Genomic DNA, 24,499 nt, shown 5'->3' with positions numbered 1-24,499 from the left:
CACTCAGAGATAGAATTCATGTTGTAGGAACGAGCGAGAAGGAGCAAGACAGGAAAAACGGCACGAGGTGCGAACCCAAACCAACTGATAGACAAGCTAAGTATTTTATCCTTACCGAGACAAGTGCAGGAGAGAAAAATACATGTTACGTGCCTGAATGCCCTGAGCAGTCGATGGATTGTTAACTTGAAATTGATCCTGACAAAAATGAGGAGAAAGAACCTGTGTTATCAGGTGAGGTGAAGGTTTCTGAACCTCACCGACATGATCAGGAAAATGCCAGAGAGGACTCTGACCCAGTGGGAGTAAGATTCTTGGAGAAAGTGGATCCATCCCTTTTGGCCGATCTGTTTGTTGTATCAGGCTGAGTAAAGAAGGAGTTGGGGTCGGTCAAAGTATCCAGAGATGGACTTGTGTAGAGTTTTTGCGTATCTGCTGCTCGGTGGGAGAGGACGCTGCACGTTTCGAGACTCGGGATGAAAGTGGTGTTATGCTTTGCTCTCCGGAGCAGAGCTCTGAAAGGAGTGATGAAGGGTGGGGTTGAGTGTTAAGGTGGATCAACTGAAGTTGGGGATCTCCGCCTTTGGTGCGACGCAGACCCAGTGCGGTGGTGAGCGAGAGACTGAGGAGAACCTTGTCTGTCCTTTTACGTTTTGATGTGCTTGCTGGATAAAGTCATGGTAGGGTATATAACATTGGAGGTTGCTGACGGGAGGACGGCTCATAATAATGTCTGGAATGGAGTCAATGGAATGGTATCAAACACATGGAAACCTCATCTTTGACGTGTTTGATACCATTCCATTGACTCCATTCCAGACCTTATGAGCCGTCCTCCCGTCAGCAGCCTCCACTGTATTTAAGTTATCCCGTGGGAGCTTTTGTTCCGAACCCACTATGGTGTTTCATGTGCCAAGTTCATGGTTATGTTGCAGCAGTATGTAGGAGGAAGATTGCGAGGAGTGAGAAGTGTGTTGTTTTGTTGGAAAAGGTGGAGCGTTTCAATTGTGGGGTTGACCATGTTGCTGGGGATCAGAAATGTCTTATGCAAGTAAGACAAATTTAAGTTTTCAGGGTGTGGACAGTGCAGAAAGTGTCATATGCTGAGGCAGTAAGGAAAGTAGAGGATGTTGGGCAAAGGGGGAGGGAGCCTGAGAAGATCCCTGTGTGAGAAGTAGGCAAGTACAGAGTGACCTGAACAGTTTGTGTAAGGTTGGCTTGTTGCTTTTTATTGCTATGGTTATTAATTGTACAGCACATATGGAAAGGAAATCCCAGAAGATTGAATTGGTAGCAGCAGCAGATACGTTTTTGGGTATCAGAGATTTTAGTGCAGAAGAACTACAGGTGGTTTGGTTTTGAGAGAAGGGGTTCCAGCCTCCTAGGCTGATGGCCTGGAGTAGGTTCTGTTGGGGCCAAAGTAGTGGGAAGGTGTGGTGGGATGTGTTGGGGATAGTGGTATATACACTGAGTGTACAAAACATTAGGAGAACCTGCTCTTTCCATGACATCGACTGACCAGGTAAATCCAGGTGAAAGCTATGATCCCTTATTGATGTCACCTGTTAAATCCACTTCAATCAGTGTAGTTGGACGGGAGGAGACAGGTTAAAGAAGGATTTTTAAGCCTTAAAACAATTGCGACATGGATTGTGTATGTGTGCCATTCAGAGGATGAATGGGCAAGATAAAAGATGTAAGTGCCTTTGAACGGGGTATGGTAGTAGGTGCCAGGCGCACCGGTTTGAATGTGTCAAGAACTGCAACGCTGCTGTTTTTTTTCACTCAACTGTATCAAGAAGGGTCCACCACCCAACTTGACACAACTGTGGGAAGCATTGAAGTCAACATGGGCCAGCATCCCTGTGGAACGCTTTCGACACTTTGTAGTTCATGCCTGATGAATTGAGGCTGTTCTGAGGACAAAGGGGGGTGCAACACAATATGAGGAAGGTGTTGCTAATGTTTTCTACACTCAGTGTAGATGGAGGTGCAGTATCCTTTTTTCCCCATTTCCCCTTTGCCTTTTTCTGTGAACAAATGTGTTATGCACTTTCCAAACTGAAAGGCAGCAATACGCAACATAGCGTCTAGTCTGTCGGAAAGCTACACGAAGAAGATGTCCAGTCTGCCTTGGTCCCCATGGCCACATTCACTTCAATCCTCCAGAAGAGGGCGCATAGTCATTGTATTTTTTCTTCATCCCTAATGGGAAGAGTGGAGGATTGGAATGTTCTCTTCATGATGTGGTGAATCGATTACCATTCTCTCAGCAGCAGGATCTTATGCTGGCTACACGATCACAGATAAAAAATAATAATAAGAGTCCCCCTACATGCTAACCTTTGGGAATATACTTTTTTTTGCGCTCTAGTGCAGTACAACTGTTTTTCACAGCATTGCAATCACATTTGAAAACAATTATGGAAAGTTTGACGTATTTTAATATTGTATTATTTATACAGCATTTATTTTTTTACTTTACACAAAGACTGGTATGTCAAGCTATTGTGTAGGCTATATGTAAAGAAATACACTTTTAAGTCTTCAAAACATAAATGGGTCTCTTGTGCTGGGCAATGGGTTTAAAACAGAGCACTGGTTACTCCAACCACTCCTTTCAATGAAATGCAATATATGGGATACTTATTAGCTTGTAGAGAACTTTTCTACCTGTTTCAGCTAAAGTGCGGTGGGAAATACTCAGTAGGGTCTGGCTGTGCCAGGTGGAGATTTTAAGAGTATGTGGCCATTAAGGCTAGATTGTTCTTAAAAATGTTAAAACGTTCAAAGATGACCAGCAGGATTGTAGAGGGTGCAACAGGTCAGTACCTCAGGAGTAAATGTCATTTGGCTTTTCATAGCCAAGCATTCAGAGGTCGAGACGGCAGGTGCAGTATGGAGAGAGAGAGAGAGTTGAAAACAGCAGGTCCGGGACAAGGTAGCACGTCCGGTGAACAGATCAGGGTTCCATAGCCGCAGGCAGAACAGTTGAAAATGGAGCAGCAGCACTACCAGGTGGACTGAGGACAGCCAGGATTCATCAGACCTGGTAGCCCTCAGGCATTGTCCTAGGGTTCAGATCCTCTGGAAGGGGAGGGGAGAGAGAGAGAGAGAGAGAGAGAGAGAGAATTAGAGGGAGCATACTTAAATTCACACAGGGCACCATATATAACAGACTGACTCCAGCACATAGACTATTGCAACATAGATACTGGAGGCTGAGACGGGGGGTCGGGGAACATTGTGGCCCCGTCTGACGATACCCCTGGACAGGGCCAACCAGGCAGGATGTAAACCACCCACTTTGCCAAAGCACAGCCCCCACACCACTAGAGCAATATCAACAGACCACCAACTTACTACCCTGAGACAAGGCTGAGTATAGCCCACGAAGATCTCCTCCACAGCACAAGCCCGAGGGAACGCAAAACCAGACAGGAAGATCACGTCTGTGACTCAACCCACTGAATTGATGAACCCCTCTTACGGATGGCATGGAAGAGCACTAGTAAGCCAGTGACTCAGCCCCCATTATTGGGTCAGAGGCAGAGATTCACAGTGGAGAGGAGCTGGCCAGGCAGAGACAGCCAGGGCGGGTTGTTGTTCCAGCGCCTTGCTGTTCACCTTCTGAAGAGATGAGTCTTCAATAAAGACTTAAAAGTTGAGATTCAGTCTGCGTTTCTCAAATGGATAGGCAGACCATTCCATAAAAATTGAGCTCTATAGGAGAAAGCCCTGACTCCAGCTGTTTGCTTAGAAATTCAAAGGACAATAAGGAGGCCTGTGTCTTGTTACCGTAGCGTACATGTAGGTATGCACGGCAGTACCAAATCGGAGCGATAGGTAGGGGCATGCCCATGTAATGCTTTGTAGTTTATCAGTAAAACCTTGAAATAAGCCCTAACCTTAACAGCTATGTTTAGCACTAACTGAAGTTTATTTAGTGCTTTATCCGGGTAGCCAGAGAGTACAGCATTGCAGTAGTCTAATCTAGAAGTGATACAAGCATGGATTAGCTTTTCTGCATAATTTTTGGACAAAAAGTTTCAGATTGTCTCTGGTCTGATGAAACCAAGATGTGACGCTTGGCATTCAGGCAAAATAATTACATCTGGAGGAAGTCTGGCACCATCCCTACGGTGAAGCATGGTGGTGGCAGCATCATGCTGTGGGGATGTTTTTCAGCGGCAGGGACTGGCAGACTAGTCAGGATTGTGGGAAAGATGAACAGAGAAAAGTACAGAGAGATCCTTGATGAAAACCTGCTCCAGAGCGCACAAGACCTCAGACTGGGGCTAAGGTTCACCTTCTTACAGGTCAACGACCCTAAGCACACGGCCAAGACAAGGCAGGAGTGGCTTTGGGACCAGTCTCTGAATGTCCTTGAGTGGCCCAGTCAGAGCCGAGACTTGAACCCGATCGAACATCTCTGGAGAGACCTGAAATAGCTGTGCAGCAACGCTCCCCATCCAACCTGACAGAGCTTGAGAGGATCTGCAGAGAAGAATGGGAGAAACTCCCCAAATACAGGTGTGCCAAGCTTGTAGTGTCATACCCAAGAAGACTCGAGGCTGTAATTGTTTTCAGTGATTCAACAAAGTACTAAGTAAAGGATCTGAATACTTATGTAAACGTTATATTTCAGTTTTTATTTTGTATAAATTTACTAAAATTTCTAAACCAGTTTTTGCTTTGTCATTATGGAGTATTGTGTTAAGTTTGATGACGGGGGGACAATTTAATACATTTTAGAATAAGGCTGTAACGTAACAAAATGTAGAAAAAGTCAAGGGGTCTGAATTCCAAATGCACTATATAAACCACTAGCAACATGATTTTACTAGAATACTGCCTAAAAATGACTTTATTTGTCAGGCCAAGCGATTGACCTGATGCATTTTTTTTTTTACACGTTAGGCTGATTTAAATGTGTAAACGTGCACCCATTACCATCACCATTAGGTTAATCTAGGTTGTTGAAAGGTATGCCAGTCCATCATTGTTTACATTGTGTCTGTTTTTGTGTACATTTAATTTCACACTGGAAGAAAACAGGGTAAGCAAAAAAAAAAATTGTGTTTTGTCTTTACAACTGATATTAAACACAACAGTACATTAATGTATTGTTTTGGAATGACTATAATGTATAGGACTAAATGATTATGTCTATAACACAGTCCCCCTCCAAAACTACACATATTTGTTAAGTAGAGACCCTACTGAGTATTTCCCACCCCACTTTAGCTGAGACAGGTAGAACAGTTTTTTCTCTACAAGCCAATATGTATCTAATGTACAGTCTATTACAGAATATTGCATTGGGCGCTATAGAGTGGGGAGAGAACGAAGTGCTGCTGCGTTTGTAGGACACAGTCTGCCTCCAAAACCACACATATTTGGTTAGTAGAGACCCTACTGAGTATTTCTGAGCTCACTTTAGCTGAAACAGGAAGACTAGTTTTCTCTCTACAGCCAAATATTCTCAACATATCAGTGTTAACATTGCATTAATTCATTACTGGGGGTAGAAAAATGTTTTTTAAAACCATATTTTTTATTTTAATATATTTAAATGAGTTATCTACATTGCAATGTTTTGAAATGTGGGCTTTTATTTGGAAGCTTGCTTCATTACCGTACGAGTGACGTCATCGTTTGTGCTGCTGGAAGGCGAGCTTCCTGTGTGCTGAGATCTCAATCAGAAGTCAATTCGATTCGGTTTTACCGCCTCTCCTCTGCGAGTAGGACGGGCTTATCACGGCTATACACAACTGTTTCAGTGACTGAACGATGGCAGTGAACCTAAGCAAAAACGGCATTGCCCTGACAAATGCCTACAAAGAGGTGGTAGATGAGAAATGCAACACCAATTGGTAAGGACCGTAGCATCGCAGGAAAGCTCGCTAACGTTATCTAGCTATCTAATTGCATCGCCATAAAATGGTGCATCCGCTATTTTTAGTTAGCTAGCTACGTTAGTTCCTTAGTTAACAGCATTTAATTTCCCTTGCCTATCATGTTAGTTAGCTGGCTTGCTTGTTGTGCAATGAGAACGAATTTTGTATCAACGAAACAGTTTAAAAATTATTGACATGTTTGTACAGTAGCCAATTATACAAATCGGATGACCATGTCATGTTGTCTGCTAATTTCCTTAGCGTTTTAGCTTGCTAGTTAGCTAAGTAAGGATGATGCTAGATAACATTAGTAGCTACGTTAGCTGTTTGTTTTTTATTTTGTTGATTTCTTAGGTCATTGCAATGCCTAAATATTGCATGCACCTAACGTTAACGTTAGGCAGCAAATTTTAGCTAAAGAAGTGTTTAAAGATCAAGATGACCTGAATTAATGAATTAACCTGGTTTACCTCTCAAGAGGTTTATCAAACCCAGAGGGTTTCAGTCTTAGCACACTTCCTGTTGCTGAATGGGGACCAGACTCTCAGAAGTGTTTTTTTAACCATATAATTACATAGTACACTATTATAGGATCTCAGTTGCTCACGTTAATGGTCTGTTCCAAAGTTATGCAGTTCAACCCAGTGTCATGTTTTTGTTTGATCAGGGCACATCACCTAACCAGGATGCTATTCTGCAATAACTTTTTAAGCAAGTGTTACTAAGTGTTACATGGATGTGAACAATGATGTTGACAGTATGGTAGCCTAATAAGCAGTGTAAACAACAATCTACTATTTGCAATGCTAGTGTGATCCTGTAACCAGGCATTCTTCTCTGCAGGGCATTGTACACCTATGAGGGGAACACTAATGATATCCGATTGGCAGAGAAGGGAGGTGAGTGTGGTACACAGGAACTTAGAAAGTCTCCAACATTTAAATGTTTTCCGTTTGGAATCGAGTCTGCAATGTTGTCTGAGATCATCATCACCTTAACTTATGGTGTGCCACTAAATTGGTCTCTAAGCACAGTAAGGCAATTTAAAAGATGAAAGCAAAGGTAGTAAGTATTTTGCAGTAGGTGCGTCTTTTATTGTTTCAATAAAATAAGAACAATTTTCATATGTGAAAAGATAGGTAGCAAACAAATCATGTATAATGCAGGAAGAATCTTCCAGCACATACCCTGTCAAAAACGGAACATGTTGAAAGTGCCTACGGCAGTATTGTTTGCCATGTAGCCATATTGTATACAAAATGTAAGCTTTACACAGTAATGTACATTACTTTGCATAGAACATACATTCTACAATGTGCCAACATTACAATACTGTTTCAGATGGTGGACTGGAGGAACTGGTGGAGGAACTTAGCAGCGGGAAAATTATGTACGCGTTCTGTCGTGTCCAGGACCCAAACTCTGGCCTGTGCAAATACGTCCTCATCAACTGGGTGAGTGCTGTGCTACGCTCCCTTTTCTTCTGAAGGTGGCACTCCTCTGTATTTTGTAATTTAAGTTGAATGATGCTCATGAGTATTTGATTTTCAGACTGGAGAAGGTGTGAAAGATGCCAGGAAAGGACTATGTGCCAATCATGTCAGTTCCATGGCAAATTTTCTCAAGGTATTTCATTTGGCATGGTATAGACATTTTCTCCACACAGACAACTTGTGTTTAGTTAAGGAAAAAAATCGATTGGATGCAACTTTTTGTGTGTACACTTGTAACACTGGCCTTAGCTATACATTTCATTTCCTGTTATTGCAGGAAAGGAATAGACACCCCTGTAAGTGCCAGTAGTAGCATGTTGGTGTTTAAGATGGGGAGGTCAAAGTTAATGCGTGACATGTTTATTGGCGCAACATTTTTTGACGCAGTTAAGCTATTAAAACATTCTGATGTAGATAATTTAGTGTTTCCTTCTCTGACAATCAAAGCGTAGTATGCCTGTAACTTAATGCACTGTTTTTTAAATGGAAAAAGGCCCAGATCGTTAGGACCGAATTTGAGCAAATCCAAACATTTTAATTAATCGCGATTAATGCCATTAACTAAATTATTTTAATCGTTTGACAGCCCTAGTTTGAGTTAAGCAGCAGTTGGAGGCTGCTTTGGGTGAAGTTGTGGTTTCTAAATCGGCTCTTGAATTATCAGTTATCATGAAAGTCACCTTGCTAACTGCATGTCAACAAATCCTATGGGTGGTGGTTGTCAGATATCAAATAACCCTCCTACGGACAGCCCTTTCATGGCCTTATCTGGAATTTGTGATACGTGTTATTTGTAGCTAAAATGTCTGCTGTAATTCCAGGGCGCACATGTCACAATAAATGCCCGTGCAGAGGAGGATGTGGAACCTGAGGCTATTATGCAAAAGGTGGGCAAGGCCTCGGGGGCCAACTATAGCTTCCACAAAGAGTCCAACAAGTTCCAAGACGCTGGTCCCCAGGGGCCTGTGGTATGTACCAAATACAGCGTCTTATCCTTTTTAGAGATTAAAACATTTTAGTTGTGCATTATGAGTTTGTTTCATCATTTTATCAGGATCTGTGCATACATTATGTTGTACAGTGAGGCAAGATGTGTTGTGGTCTGATAAAATGCCTTTATATAGCTAATTTGTTTCGGTAATAACTTCTCTGCGGACATTTTGATTAGATTTACTGCACAAGACTGCAGATGAACAGCCTCTGGTATGACACGTGGCGGGGGCCTATGTGTATATGTAAACAACAGCTGGTGCACGATATCTAAGGAAGTCTAGGTTTTGCTCGCCTGAGGTAGAGTATCTCATGATAAGCTGTAGACCACACTATCTACCTAGAGTTTTCATCTGTATTTTTTGTAGGTGTCTACATACCATCACAGACCGATGCTGGCACTAAAACTGCACTCAATGAGCTGTATACCGCCATAAGCAAACAGGAAAATGCTCATCCAGAGGCGGTGCTCCTAGTGACCGGGGACTTCAATGCAGGGAAACTTAAATCAGTTTTACCTCATTTCTATCAGCATGTTAAATGTGCAACCCAGAGGGAAACAAATTCTAGACCACCTTTACTCCACACACAGAGACGTGTACAAGCTCTCCCTCACCCTCTATTTGGCAAATCTGACCATAGTTCTATCCTCCTGATTCCTGCTTACAAGCAACAATTTAAGCAGGAAGCACCAGTGACTCGGTCGATAGAAAAAGTGGTCAGATGAAGCAGATGCTAAACTACAGGACTGTTTTGCTAGCACAGACTGGAATATGTTCTGGGATTCTTCTGATGGCATTGAGTACACCAAATCAGTCACTGGCTTTATCAATAAGTGCATCAAGGACGTCGTCCCAAAAGTGACTGTACGTACATACCCCAGCCAGAAGCCATGGATTACAGGCAACATTCCCACTGAGCGAAAGCCTAGAAGTGATGCTTTCAAGGAGCGGGACTCTAACCCGGAAGCTTATAAGAAATCCTGCTATGCCCTCCGACGAACCATCAAACAGACAAAGCGTCAATACAGAGCTAAGATTGAATCGTACTACACCGGCTCTGACGCTCGCCGAGTGTGGCAGGGCTTGCAAACTATTACAGACTACAAAGGGAAGCACAGCCGAGAGCTGCCCAGTGACACGAGCCTAACAGACAAGCTAAATAATTTCTATGCTCTCTTCGAGGCAAGTAACACTGAAACATGCATGAGAGCATCAGCTGTTCCGTACGAATGTGATCACGCTCTCCGCAGGCAACGTGAGTAAGACCTTTAAACAGGTCAACATGCACAAGGCCGCAGGGCCAGACGGATTACCAGGACATGTACTCCGAGCATGCGCTGACCAACTGGCAAGTGTCTTCACTGACATTTTCAACCTTTCCCTGTCTGAGTCTGTAATACCAACATGTTTCAAGCAGACCACCATAGTCCCTGTGTCCAAGAACACTAAGGTAACCTGCCTAAATGACAGAAAACCTAGACCCACTCCAATTTGCATACTGCACCAAGAGATCCACAGATGATGCAATCTCCATTGCACTCCACACTGCCCTTTCACACCTGGACAAAAGGAACACCTACAGTTGAAGTCGGAAGTTTACATACACTTAGGTTGTCATTTTTCAACCACTCCACAAATTTCTTGTTAACAAACTATAGTTTTGGCAAGTTGGTTAGGACATCTACTTTGTGCAAGACACAAGTCATTTTTCCAACAATTGTTTACAGACAGATTATTTCACATATAATTCACCGTATCACAATTCCAGTGGGTCAGAAGTTTACATACACTAAGTTGAATGTGCCTTTAAACGGCTTGGAAAATTCCAGAAAATGATGTCATGGCTTTAGAAGCTTCTGATAGTCTAATTGACATCATTTGAGTCAATTGGAGGTGTACCTGTGGATGTATTTCAAGGCCTACCTTCAAACTCAGTGCCTTTTTGCTTGACATCATGGGAAAATCAAAGGAAATCAGCCAAAACCTCAGAAAAAAATTGTGGACCTCCACAAGTCTGGTTCATCCTTGGGAGCAATTTCCAACTGTCTGAAGGTACCACGTTCATCTTTACAAACAATAGTACGCAAGTATAAACACCATGGGACCACACAGCCGTCATACCGCTCAGGAAGAAGACACGTTGTCTCCTAGAGATTAATGTACTTTGGTGCAAAAAGTGCAAATCAATCCCAGAACAACAGCAAAGGCCCTTGTGTAGATGCTGGAGGGAACAGGTAAAAACGTATCTATATCCACAGTAAAACGAGTCCTATATCGACATAACCTGAAAGGCCGCTGAGCAAGGAAGAAGCCACTGTTCCAAAACCGCCATAAAAAAAACAGCCTACGGTTTGCAACTGCACTTGGGGACAAATATCATACTTTTTGGAGAAAAGTCCTCTGGTCTGATGAAACAAAAATAGAACTGTTTGGCCATAATGACCATCGTTATGTTTGGAGGAAAAAGGGGGAGGCTTGCAAGTCGAAGAACACCATCCCAACCGTGAAACACGGGGGCGGCATTATCATGTTGTGGGGATGCTTTGCTGCAGGAGGGACTGGTGCACTTCACAAAATGGATGGCTTTATAAGGAAGGAAAGTTATATGGATATATTGAAGCAACATCTCAAGACATCAGTCAGGAAGTTAAAGTTTGGTCGTAAATGGGTCTTCCAAATGGACAATTACCCCAAGCATACTTCCAAAGTTGTGGCAAAATGGCTTAAGGACAACAAAGTCAAGGTATTGGAGTGGCCATCAGAAAGCCCTGACCTCAATGCTATAGAATATTTGTGGGCAGAACTGAAAAAGTGTGTGTGAGCAAGGAGGCCAACATATTGTGGGAAGCTTGTGGAAGGCTACCCGAAACGCTTGACCCAAGTTAAACATTTTAAAGGCAATGCTACCAAATACTAATTGAGTGTATGTAAACTTCTGACCTACTGGGAATGTGATGAAAGAATTTAAGCTTTTAAGTAATTCTCTCTACTATTATTCTGACATTTCACATTCTTAAAATAAAGTGGTGATCCTAACTGACCTAAGACAGGGAATTTTCACTTGGATTAAACGTCAAGAATGGTGAAAAACTGAGTTTAAATGTATTTGGCTAAGGTGTATGTAAACTTCCGTCTTCAACTGTGTTTGAGAATGCTATTCACTGACTACAACTCGGCGTTCAACACCATAGTGCCCTCAAAGCTCATCACTAAGCTTAGGACCCTGGGACTAAACACCTCCCTCTGCAACTGGTTCCTTGACTTTCTGACGGGCCGCCCCCAGGTGGTAAGGGTAGGTTACAACACATCCACCACGCTGATCCTCAACATGGGGGCCCCTCAGGGGTGCGTGCTCAGCCCCCTCCTGTACTCCCTATTCACTCATGACTGCACAGCCAGGCCCGACTCCAACACCATTATTAAGTTTGCTGATGACACAACAGTGGTAGGCCTGAACACCGACAATGATAAGACTGCCTATAGGGAGGTGGTCAGAGACCTGACCATGTGGTGCAATGACAACAACCTCTCCCTCAATGTGATCAAGACAAAGGAGACGATTGTGGACAACAGGAATAGGAGGACCGAGCACGCCCCCATTCTCATTGACGGGGTTGCAGTGGAGCAGGTTGAGAGCTTCAAGTTAGTTTGTTGGTGATGTGGACACAAAGGAACATGATCCAAGCACACCAAGACAGTCGTGAAGAGGGCACGACAAAACCTATTCCCCTTCAGGAGACTGAAAAGATTTGGCACGGGTCCTCAGATCCTCAAACGTTTTTACAGCTGCACCATCAAGAGCATCCTAACGGGTTGCATCACTGCCTGGTATGGCAACTGCTCGGCCTCCGACCGCAAGGCACTACGGAGGGTAGTGCATACGGCTCAGTATATCACCGAGGCCAAGCTTCCTGCCATCCAGGACCTCTATACCAGGCGGTGTCAGAGGAAGGCTCTAGAAATTCAGACTCCAGCCACCCGAGTCGTACTGTTCTCTCCTACCGCATGGCAAGCTGTACCTGAACTCCAAGTCTATATCCAAGAGGCTTCTAAACAGCTTCTACCCCCCTTCTACGATGCTACTACTCTCTTATTATCTATGCATAGTCGCTTTAATAACTCTACCTACATGTACATATTACCTAAATTACAGCAACACCGGTGCCCCCGCACATTGACTCTGTACCGGTACCCCCTGTATATAGCCCCACTATTGTTATTTACTGCTGTTCCTTTATTTGTTATTCTTATCTTTTTATTCGTTTTTTTTATTTTCTTAACTGCATTGTTGGTTAATGGCTTGTTAGTATGCATTTCACTGTTGCAGTCAGCGCATGTGACAAATCAAATTTTATTTGTCACAAGTTTTTCAGTGTGAGTTAGTTTCCAATGTGTTGGTTGTTGTGATGGTGCAGCTGGTTGTTTACAATGACTCGTCTGCAGTAGAATCCAGTGGCTTAGTTGAGGCTCATGATTGCTGGCCAGGGCTGGAGCCAGAGAGACAAGGCAGGCTGTTTAAAGCCTGTTAACTCCCCATAATCAACCAACATGCTGCGTCAGTATTGGATCTGGGTAGGGGTTGGTGTCCAGGAGTGACAATTTGTTTGGAGCATAGGAGATTTTTGTTATTATCTAACACATTTTGTTATGACAGGGCTCTGTGTATCAGAAGACCAACGCTATGTCTGAAATCAAACGCACCAATAAAGACAACTTCTGGGCGCAGACAGAGGTAAGCCAGCTTCAACACCTTTCTCCCACTACAGGGGCTCCCTGATCCTCTACAGACTTGTTAGATTTGCTTGATCATAGCTCAGCGTGTTCTGGTGTCATGCGGCTGTTATGACACATTTTACATTACCCTAACCTTGTGCTCATGGCCCGTGTGTCTGTCTCAGAAAGATGAGGAGAAGCGGCGACAGGAGGAGCGCTGCAAGGCAGACGAGGAGCGCCAGAAGCTGGAGAAAGACAGGAAGGATCGAGAGGCCAAGGAGGCAACTCTCAGAGAGAAGAGAGACAAGGAAAGGGCCTCTATGATCGACCAGCAGAAGTGAGTAAAACTGTGGTTAGTTCACTTAGCTGTTGGTAATCTAGCTGACCTTATTGACAGACAGGTTTGCATTGTCTACTTCCCCCTTTTAACAACCATTTGTTTAACAGGAAGTACCAGCAGCAGCAGGAAGCTGAGAGCAGAGAAGATGAGAAACAACAATGGGTGAGTTTTCTGCTGGCTTACAGCAGGACTGGCCTGCAATCTGAGGAGAATCAGTTAAAATCAGTTCTGATATGTGGGAGGCAGTAGGTCAGTCTGTGCAACATGAACCCCACCTAAATTATGTTTTTAAATGTCAAAGCACAAATTTAAGACATGATAGGATTAGCACAAGAACAAACTATACAGAACCGTTTGGTGTAGCCTCTGAGGTAGTGTTCAATTATGTGGGATGCACCATCAGGAGGAGCAGGAGAAGGACTTCCAGGCAACTCAGAAGAAAGGGATGAAGCGTGGTGAATCTGTGGAGAAAGCCAATGTGAGTTAAATGTGGTTGTCCAAAATCTCCCTATACCCTGTGACTCAGAACTGCTTCCCTTTTCAATGACTCAATCAAATCTGTTCTTTGCTTGAATCCAAAGTCTCCACAGTTTAACTTAGTAATTTCCCTCTCTGTACATTCTTTGTATCTTCTACATTTTCTTCAGACATAATAAAGAAATTGTACATGTTTATTCATACTGTAGAGCAGGGGTAAGCAACTAGTTTCAGCCGGGGGATGATTTTTGTTTGAGCAAATGATTGGGGGGGATGGAAAATAATTTGTATAAGAATTTGGACACTGCACATTGATCACAACTAAGACCAACAAGATTGTATTTCACATCAAAGTTTATTTGTCACGTGCGCCGAATACAATGGGTGTAGACTTTACAGTGAAATGCTTCCTTACAGGCTCTAACCAACAGTGCAAAAAAGGTATTAGGTGAACAATCGGTAAGTAAAGAAATAAAACGACAGTGAAAAATAACAGTAGCAAGTCTATATACAGTAGCGAGGCTATAACAGTAGCGGGGCTACATACAGGCACCAGTTAGTCGGGCTGATTTGAGGTAGTATGTACATGTAGATATGGTTAAAGTGAATATGCATATATGATAAAGAGAGAGTAGCAGCAGCAGTGTAAAAGAGGGGTTGGGGGGCGGGGGCACACAATGAAAATAGTCCGGGTAGCCATTTGATTACCTGTTCAGGAATCTTATGACTTGGGGGTAAAAACTGTTGAGAAGCCTTTTTTTCTTAGACTTTGCACTCTGGTACCACTTGCCATGCGGTAGTAGATAGAACAGTCTATGGCTGGGGTCTTTGACAATTTTTAGGGCCTTCCTCTGACACCGCCTGGTGTAGAGGTCCTGGATGGCTGGCAGCTTAGCCCCAGTGATGTACTTACTGGGCCGTACGCACTACCCTCTGAAGTGCCTTGCGGTCGGAGGCCGAGCAATTGCCGTACCAGGCAGTGAGGCAGTGATGCAACCAGTCAGGATGCTCTCGATGTTGCAGCTGTAGAACCTTTTGAGGATCTGAGGACCCAGGCCCTGTATTGACACTTTGCCTGTTTGAATGTTCGTCGGAGGGCATTGCGTTATTTCTTATAAGCTTCCGGGTTAGAGTCCTGCACCTTGAAAACGGCAGCTCTACCCTTTAGCTCAGTGCGAATGTTGCCTGTAATCCATGGCTTCTGGTTGGGGTATGTACGTACAGTCACTTTTGGGACAACGTCCTCGATGCACTTATTGATAAAGCCAGGGACTGATGTGGTGTACTCCATGTTCCGGGAAGAATTCCGGAACATGTTCCATTCTGTGATAGCAAAACAGTCCTGTAGTTTAGCATCTGCTTCATCTGAACACTTTTTTATAGAACGAGTGCTTCCTGGTGCTTCCTGCTTTTTTTATTTAAAAACAACAATTTCATACCATGATTACATTGAGACACGATCACATACACTACATGACCAAAAGTGTGTGGACACCTGCTCGTCGAACATCTCATTCCAAAATCATGGGCATTAATATGGAGTTGGTCCACCACTTTGCTGCTATAACAGCCTCAACTCTTCTGGGAAGACTTTCCACTAGATTTTAGAACATTGCTGCAGGGAGTTAGTGAGGTCAGGCACTTATGCTTTATATACCTGTCAGCAACGGGCTCAGGTAGTGCAGCTCATCCAGGATGGCACATCAATGCGAGCTGTGGCAAGAAGGTTTGCTGTGTCTGTCAGCGTAGTGTCCAGAGCATGGAGGCGCTACCAGGAGACAGGCCAGTACATCAGGAGATGTGGAGGAGGCCGTAGGAGGGCAACAACCCAACAGCAGGACCGCTACCTCCGCCTTTGTGCAAGGAGGAGCACTGCCAGAGCCCTGCAAAATGACCTCCAGCAGGCCACAAATGTGCATGTGTCTGCTCAAACGGTCAGAAACAGACTCCATGAGGGTGGTATGAGGGCCCGACGTCCACAGGTGGGGGTTGTGCTTACAGCCCAACACCGTGCAGGACGTTTGGCATTTGCCAGAGAACACCAAGATTGGCAAATTCGCCACTGGCGCCCTGTGCTCTTCACAGTTGAAAGCAGGTTCACACTGAGCACATGTGACAGACGTGACAGAGTCTGGAGACGCCGTGGAGAACGTTCTGCTGCCTGCAACATCCTCCAGCATGACAGGTTTGGCGGTGGGTCAGTCATGGTGTGGGGTGGCATTTCATTTGGGGGCCAGCACAGCCCTCCATGTGCTCGCCAGAGGTAGCCTGACTGCCATTGGGTACCGAGATGAGATCCTCAGACCCCTTGTGAGACCATATGCTGGTGCGGTTGGCCCTGGGTTCCTCCTAATGCAAGACAATGCTAGACCTCAGGTGGCTGGAGTGTGTCAGCAGTTCCTGCAAGAGGAAGGCATTGATGCTATGGACTGGCCCGCCCGTTCCCCAGACCTGAATCCAATTGAGCACATCTGGGACATCATGTCTCGCTCCATCCACCAACGCCACGTTGCACCACACTGTCCAGGAGTTGGCGGATGCTTTAGTCCAGGTCTGGAAGGAGATCCCTCAGGAGACCATCCGCCACCTCATCAGGAGCATGCCCAGGCGTTGTAGGGAGGTCATACAGGCACGTGGAGGCCACACACACTACTGAGCCTCATTTTGCCTTGTTTTAAGGACATTACATCAAAGTTGGATCAGCCTGTAGTGTGGTTTTCCACTTTAATTTTGAGTGTGACTCCAAATCCAGACCTCCATGGGTTGTTAAATTTGATTTCCATTGATAATTTGTGTGATTTTGTTGTCAGCACATTCAACTATGTAAAGAAAAAATGATTTAATAAGAATATTTCATTCATTCAGATCTAGGATGTGTTATTTTAGTGTTCCCTTTATTTTTTTTGAGCAGTGTATATATTTCACACACACACAAATCAGATTACTTCGAGGTAGAAAGGAGTTGAAGCACTCAAAAAAAAAAAAAAGGCTGGATTTGATTTCATTTAGCTCTCTCTAATCCATTGTATAGGATGTGAACAGGTGACTGACGGTTTGAGGTCAAGCTGAAGTCGTACTCAGTGACCTGACCTTTGCGCTTAGCTCCTATTTATAGCCTAGTGGCCCATTGAGACACAACAATGTAAGAAAACAATGAAGCTTTGGATTTTGTATTCTTTACTTTTTCTCAGGTGGTAAACTTTTTATTGTTGACTGACCAATACTTATGTTTTTTACCACCCGAGAACAGGGAAAGAATATAAAATCCAAAGCGTCATTAATTGTAGCACAGCAAATGTTGTATACATGCTCAAATGCGTCTGCGGTGCTGCTTATATTGGTCAAATTATATGAGCATTAAAACTCTGCATTGCAGAACATAAGGCTGACAATAGGCCGGCCCTCCATGTACTGTGTCTGACACCCCTGGGCTAAACCATTTTCACTGTCGTCGAGTTTTCACTGTCGTCGTTTCTATAATGTTCTTGTTTAGATTTTTGGGGTCGCTGTGTTTCCGGATTCACAAACAAACACATCACCTATGTATATTTTGACATGGCCTATTAACGAGACACACTTTCTCTTATTAGTAGTATTTTGTGCTACAATTTGCCATTTACCTTATGTTTCAATTATAATTTTCTTACATTGTTGTCTCAATGGGCCACTGGGCTATAAATAGAGCTAAGCGCAATGGTCAGGTCACTCTGAGGAAGACTTCAGCTTGACCTCAATGTCAGTCACCTGTTTGCGTCCTGTACAATGGATTAAAGAGAGCTAAAATAAATCAATCTTGTGCTCCAACTAATTTCTACCTAGAATTTTGGAAGTTTTCTTGGTAAGAACGTCTCATGATTTTCATCGTTGTTGAGCACCCCTCCTTTCCTTTGTTTGCTGAGGTGTGAAGGCCCACCTGAACTCATTTTTGCATGAATTCCCCCCCTTTTTTCTTTTGGGGGGGGGGGGGGGGGCAAAGAAAATCAATTGCGGGCCAGGTTTTGCTGACCCCTGCTGTAGATTATTTTGGAGATTATGCCATTTTGCTTATCAGCAGTGAATTTCACTGGGGTGTTAAACTACTAAGAGTTGAGAAGTTAAAAATCTGTCCTTCTGCCCCTGAGCGACGCAATTAACCCTGGGGTTGGGTTAAATGCCGGAGATACATTTCAGTTGATGGCATTCAGTTGTACAACTGACTAGGTATCCCCCTTTCCCTTCCCTTTCTATAGCTGTACAGTGGCCAGTGTGCATGTCTGACTCTCACTGTGTGTTTCAGGAGGCAGCCTCTCTGATCTCCCAGCGCTCTATGAACCCCAGAGAGATGTTCAAGCAGAGAGAGAAGGGCATGGACACCCCTGCTGATGCTGCCCACGCCCCTGCCAGCCCCCAGCCAGGTAGGCTACTAATTCCAATTCAACTGTTTGCTATTAATATGCCAAGTGTAGTTACTAATGAGGACTTTAGATTATTTGGTAAATGTTTCTGCCATGGGTGTGTCCTAAATGGACTTGCTAGCTGTCTGTCAGGTGTGGGTAAGATCAGGGATTGTCTGAGCCATGTTGAAACATGCAGGAGGAGATTCTTATTGCATTACTCTGCCTTCATCAGCTTTAACTCATTCAGACACAGACTGTCTCGTATCACATCTTGTCTCTAGACCACATCTGCTTTGTGTTGTCTGCTCTGCTGGGTAACCTCTCCGGCCAATGTGTATGTCTGTCTGCTCTGGTGTGTGTTTCTCAGGGCGTTTGCAAAGCCCTTTTCTCTCTAAGCAAACATGTGAGCCTGAGGCGTCCCGCTCGCCCCTGCGTCAAGCCTCCCCACTCTCTGCAGGCTCTGCCTCTCCTGTCCCTACTGCAGGTCTGAGCTCACTCATACCACTGACACAAACTGACACTGTCCTATCTCACATACACACAGACAGAGAGAAATACTTCACACGTGGATGACTGTGACATACAAGAGATGTTTGTTTCGGTCCAATCTCTACTTGATGCTGTTCCCTTTCAATCAATCAGTCCAAATTATTGACTTAATGCTACTCCATTTGCTCTCTTGTTACTGCAATTTAACGTCACCCTGAGGCTCATGCCCATGATTAGTCCACTATACATCATCATGCCCACATTAGATCACTGTAACCAAGGCCTCCCGAGTGACACAGTGGTTTAAGGCACTGCATCGTATTGCTAGCTGTGTCACTAGAGATTCTGGGTTCAAGTCCAGGCTCTGTCGCAGCCGGCCGCAACCGGGAGACCCACGGGCTGGCGTACAATTGGCTCCGCGTCATCCGGGTTAAGGGAGGGTTTGGCCGGCAGGGATGTCCTTGTCCCATCGCGCTAGCGACTCCTGTGGCAGCCCGGGCGCAGTGCACGCTGACACGGTCGCCAGGTGTACGGTGGTTGTTTTGACACATTGTGTCAAGAAGCAGTGCGGCTTGGTTGTGTTTCGGAGGACGCGCGGATCTCGATCTTCACCTCTCCCAAGTCCATATGGGGGTTGCAGCGACGAGACAAGACTGTAACTACCAATTGGATACCACGAAATTGGGGAGAAGAAAGTAGTAAAACAATAATAAACATTCACTGTAATCATCATGCCCACATTAGATTACTGTAATCATCAATCTCATCCAGTGTGCTTGTCTTTTTCCATGAGAGTTCAGATGGTTTAGTATATATTCCAACTAGATCTGTCTCACGTCAGAATTAGATGTTCATCCATGTTTCTCAAACGTCAAAAGTGTTTAAGGTTAGGCAACACTCCTTCCGTGGCCTCCAACTGCTCTTAAACGCTAGTAAAACTAAATGCATGCTTTTCAACCGTTCGCTGCCCGCACCCGCCTGCCTGACTAGCATCACTAATCTGGACGGTTCTGACTTAGAATATGTGGACAACTACAAATACCTAGGTGTCTGGCTTGACTGTAAACTCCCATATTAAACATCTCCAATCCAAAATAAAATCTAGAATCGGCTTCCTATTTTGAAACAAAGCCTCCTTCACTCACGCCGCCAAACATACCCTCGTAAAACTGACTATCCTACCGATCCTCGACTTCGGCAATGTAATTTACAAAATAGCCTCCAACACTCTACTGAGCAAACTGGATGCAGTCTATCACAGTGCCATCCGTTTTGTCACCAAAGCCCCATATACCACCCACCACTGCGACCTGTATGCTCTAGTCGGCTGGCCCTCGCTACATATTAGTCGCCAGACCCACTGGCTCCAGGTCATCTATAAGTCTATGCTAGGTAAAGCTCTACCTTATCTCAGCTCACTGGTCACGATAACAACACCCACCTGTAGCACGCGCTCCAGCAGGTATATCTCACTGGTCATCCCCGAAGCCAAAACCTCCTTTGGCCGTTCTCTGCTGCCAATGACTGGAATGAATTGCAAAAATCGCTGAAGCTGGAGACTTATATTTCCCTCACTAACTTTACACATCAGCTATCTGAGCAGCTAACCGATCGCTGCAGCTGTACATAGCCCATCTGTAAATAGCCCACCCATTCTACCTACCTCATCCCCATATTGTTTTTATTTACTTTTCTGATCTTTTGCACACCAGTATTTCTACTTCCACATCATCATCTGCACAGCTATCACTCCAGTGTTAATTTGCTAAATTGTAATTACTTCGCTACTATGGCCTATTTATTACCTTACCACCTCATGCCATTTGCACACACTGTATATAGACTTTCTTTTTTTTCTATTGTGTTATTGACTGTACGCTTGTTCATTCCATGTGTAACTCGGTGGTGTTGTGTTGCACTGCTTTGCTTTATCTTGGCCAGGTCGCAGTTGTAAATGAGAATTTGTTCTCAACTACCCTACCTGGTTAAATAAAGGTGAAATAAAAAATAAAATGAACACCGAATGGTTAAGGTTTAGAATAGGCTTAAAACAAAAATCTTAAACTTTCTGTCGTTGGATTCGAACATGCAACCATTGGAATCAGAGGCAGATGCACCCTTGCAAAACCGAAACCTACTTGAAGGTAACAGTGCTCACTGTTGCCCTTAGTGGCCGGTTTGCACATCTCCTGACATCCTCAGCCATGGATGAACGTTGACTACTGACTTGTATCACGGGTGACCTGGCTGATATATTCAGTTTCTGAATATTTCTGAGTGCATGCCTTAGTACATGTGTACATTTGTGGCCATCTGTGTGTATCTGTGCTCCTATATCATGTGTACATGTATGTATGTCGTAATAAGAACCCAGTGTGGATGAGCTCGTTGTGGATGAGTCATCCCAGTCTGAGTGCTTGGATGAGCAGGATGCAACCCCTATTCAGGATGCAGTCCCTGAGGAACAGTGGCAAGATGAAGGTGGGCCCTACTCCACATGCACCTCAGTCTGAACACAGAACAGTCATTCTTCTCATCTGTGACTCATCATGACCATTTCTCTTGACACATTTCTAAGTTACTTTGTATTCTGGATCCCTGCTGCTGCTGCCACCTGTTGGTGGAGGGAGATAGTCTTTAAAAAAAAATACAATTGACCTTTTCCCCTTTCAGTGAAGGCACCAGCTCCTCCCACTCAGCACAACCATCCCACAGAGCCAGCCCAAAATGATCTCTATGAGGAGCCCCCACAGGTGAATATTTGACATGGCACATGTGAGAATCATTCCGCAAGGGTGAGGATTTAATTATAAACGGCGATAACATATGTTTTGTAATCTGAAAATACCTTCTCATTATTCAAATGCCATTCATGCCAAAAGAACATGTAACGGGTAATATTTGCAGTTGAACTTAACACTTGAAGGGCATTCTCAGAGGTACAGCACCCCTTGTTATTCCCTCAGGTGGAAGAGAACACATTTGAGGTGCCTGCAGGGGAGAAGACGGACCAAGGTGTCTGTGCCAGGGCTCTATACGACTACCAGGCTGGTAAGCATCATCACAGCCTACTGACAATTTACAGCTGACACTCGGTCCACTGAACTGGTTCTCTATGTGAAAAATGTGTAACCGTGACGTTTTGCCCCAATACGGAGAATCAATATGGGTGGAACTGCTAGTAGGAAACTGGCAGTCTGTGAGGGAGTAGACACCGTCAAATAATACCATAAAGGATATCTGAATGGGCATGGTGATCTGAGGTATTGCTCCTCTTTTCATTCCACAGCTGATGACACCGAGATCTCCTTCGATCCTGATGACATCATTACTGGCATCGAGATGATTGACGAGGGCTGGTGGCGGGGCTACAGCCCAGACGGGCATTTTGGAATGTTCCCAGCCAATTACGTGGAGGTTATTTAGGTCCATACCTCGCCCACTCACTAGATCAGCATATTGGAGGCAGAATAGAAAAGATCCCCCCCCCCCAGAAGAATTTGGCAGTAGGAAAACTGCTAGGGTCCAGAACACAGCAGGTCAGAAGTAACTCAACAGTGAACCCTTTAGAATAGTTTGCTGAACTGGATCTGCCACATTAAGGACCAATATATGAACAATAACCATGGGACCAGGGGTTGCACAAATCTATCCCTGTTGAAGGAAGCAATTCAATTATGTTGTTGATGTTGTGAGCCCTTAGATGGCATAGTTTAGGTTTTGATGAAAACCCATATATTGGCCAACCCCAAACTGAATCTCTCACCTTTTAATGTGATGCAGTAAATTGTCAGGCTTTTTAGATTTTTCCATTCAAGTTTCCATTGCGAACATTAATAGCACATTCCTTGTAAAGTGAATCCAGTTTTGTTCCAGATATACTATTTTTGTTATTTGTAGCATTCACTCCTGTTGGGTTCAGGATAATATTTCATCGCTCACATAATGGTACCAACTATGATCTTTGGCCTTTTTTGCCTTTGCCTTTTCCTCAGACTAATATTTTATGTGAGTATTTCTTTGTCAGAAATTTGTTTGCTTGAAAGGAATCATGTGTAAATTTCCAACAGTAGTTTGGTATTGCAGTGGAATTGAATATTTGCTATGCTCTCTGGGTGGCTGAACTCGAGGGAAAATAGGGGTGTAAATAATGACACAATCATATTCTTGTGAAATATTTTTTTAATATTTTTTTTTTTTTAAATACAGCTGAAGTCCTGAAGTCTACATACACTTAGGTTGGAGTCATTAAAACTTGTTTTTCAACATCTCCACAAATTTCTTGTTAACTAACTATAGTTTTGGCAAGTCGGTTAGGACATCTACTTTGTGCATGACACAAGTCATTTTTCCAACAATTGTTTACAGACAGATTATTTCACTTATTATTCACTGTATCACAATTCCAGTGGGTTAGAAGTTTATTTCAAAGTCATGTTTGGAGAACTTTTTGTGACTTAAAAGAATATGGTGCCATAGTGGTGACATACTGCAGACTCACATCCCAGATTTATATGTTTTCTTGTTTAACATAAGTTGACTGCCTAAAAAACAGTTTAAATGTATTTGGCTACGGTGTATGTAAACCTCTGACTTCAACTGTATATAATGGTTATGCTAAAGAGCTCATCCCCATATTCTTCCTGTTCTCTTCAGCCCCTGGAGAATTTTAATGATAGACTATTTCAGGGACCAGTTACACAAAACAAAGCATAAGTCATATTTCCTCTCTCGCGCTGTTGCCGTTTTCATATGTATCCTGGGTAGGGTTGCAGAATTCCGGGTACTTTCAATAAATTCCCTGGTTTTCCTGAAATTGTGGTTGGAGGAATCCTGGAATCAGGAAGGGCATAAACAGAACATCTGGAATCTTCCAAACAGGATTTCTGGAAAACCTGGGAATTTATTGAATGTTCCCAGAATTTTGCAACCCTAGTCCTGGGTACAACTAGTCTCTGCTTAACTAGTCTTTCACAGCTAGGTCCAGCTTCCATCAAAATACAGGTCTGTGATTGGCTTAACCTAGCAGAAGAGCCTTGATCAGATGCTGTTATCACGTGACAGTGCCAAAGGAGGGTAACAGGATGACGTCGTCCTCTGGAAAGTGCTTTCTCTCATTTTAATCTGAAACTCCATAACCATTAGGCTATGCAACGTCACTGCTTTTTAATTTATAATGAAATCATTGTGAAAGAAAAAGTTTGTGAGACATTGTCACTTTAATTAATGATAAGGGAATTTAAGAATGATTTAAAACGGGTCATGGTCATTTCAAGGTGTGATGTATCCATGTTTTTGTTTTTCAGGAGTATATTGTAATGCAAATATGTTCGTCATAATTAAAAGAGTTAAAGTGAAATGTGTTCCTGTCTTATAACATCTTTTGTAAATGTTGGTTGTTGTGGCAGCAGTGAGTCAATTTAAACATACGAGGGCGGTATGAGCTAGCTGATAGAATAGGAACACAATTGTGTAAGGTGGCATATTGATTATTCTGAAATCTGTTTGGAGTGAAAGCTTTGGAAACTTTCAAAGAGCAGTAACTGTTTGATATTGATGGCACAGTTAGGAGTATCACTTTGTCTCGTACAGTGCATTTGGAGAGTATTCAGCCCCCTTCTCTTTTTCCACATTGTTACGTTAGACTTATTCTAAAATGGATCAAATTGTCCCCCCCTCAATCTACACACAATACCCCATAATGACAAATCAAATAACT

At 43.7% G+C, this 24,499-nt stretch overlaps 1 protein-coding gene across 5 annotated transcripts; it reads left to right on the top strand.

Moving 5' to 3' along the window:
* Nucleotides 1–5,648: 5,648 nt before the first annotated feature.
* On the top strand, nt 5,649–24,139 carry dbnlb (drebrin-like b). Of its 5 annotated transcripts, XM_055919754.1 has the most exons (15): nt 5,650–5,876; nt 6,744–6,799; nt 7,242–7,354; nt 7,452–7,526; nt 8,215–8,361; nt 13,040–13,117; nt 13,284–13,435; nt 13,546–13,600; nt 13,842–13,916; nt 18,192–18,309; nt 18,659–18,775; nt 21,148–21,261; nt 21,454–21,533; nt 21,747–21,831; nt 22,070–24,139. In XM_055919754.1, the coding sequence occupies exons 1-15, from the start codon at nt 5,794–5,796 to the stop codon at nt 22,204–22,206; spliced, it is 1,485 nt and encodes a 494-aa protein (XP_055775729.1). In that variant the 5' UTR covers nt 5,650–5,793; the 3' UTR covers nt 22,207–24,139. The 5 variants fall into 5 exon arrangements, with proteins under 5 accessions (XP_055775731.1, XP_055775729.1, XP_055775733.1 ...); XM_055919756.1 differs by lacking the exon at nt 13,842–13,916 and having other exon boundaries at nt 5,649–5,876; XM_055919758.1 differs by lacking the exon at nt 18,659–18,775.
* The last annotated feature ends 360 nt before the right edge of the window (nt 24,140–24,499 follow it).

This window comes from Salvelinus fontinalis, chromosome 4, assembly GCF_029448725.1.
Source record: "Salvelinus fontinalis isolate EN_2023a chromosome 4, ASM2944872v1, whole genome shotgun sequence".
Lineage (NCBI taxonomy): Eukaryota > Metazoa > Chordata > Actinopteri > Salmoniformes > Salmonidae > Salvelinus > Salvelinus fontinalis.
This window is presented reverse-complemented; position numbering and strand designations above follow the sequence as displayed.

Coding starts and splice junctions, on each gene's coding strand:
- dbnlb (XM_055919754.1), top strand. CDS start 5,794: ATGGCAGTGAACCTAAGCAAAAACGGCATTGCCCTGACAAATGCCTAC. Junction 6,800..7,241: donor CCGATTGGCAGAGAAGGGAG/GTGAGTGTGGTA, acceptor ATACTGTTTCAG/ATGGTGGACTGGAGGAACTG. Junction 13,917..18,191: donor AATCTGTGGAGAAAGCCAAT/GTGAGTTAAATG, acceptor TGTGTGTTTCAG/GAGGCAGCCTCTCTGATCTC.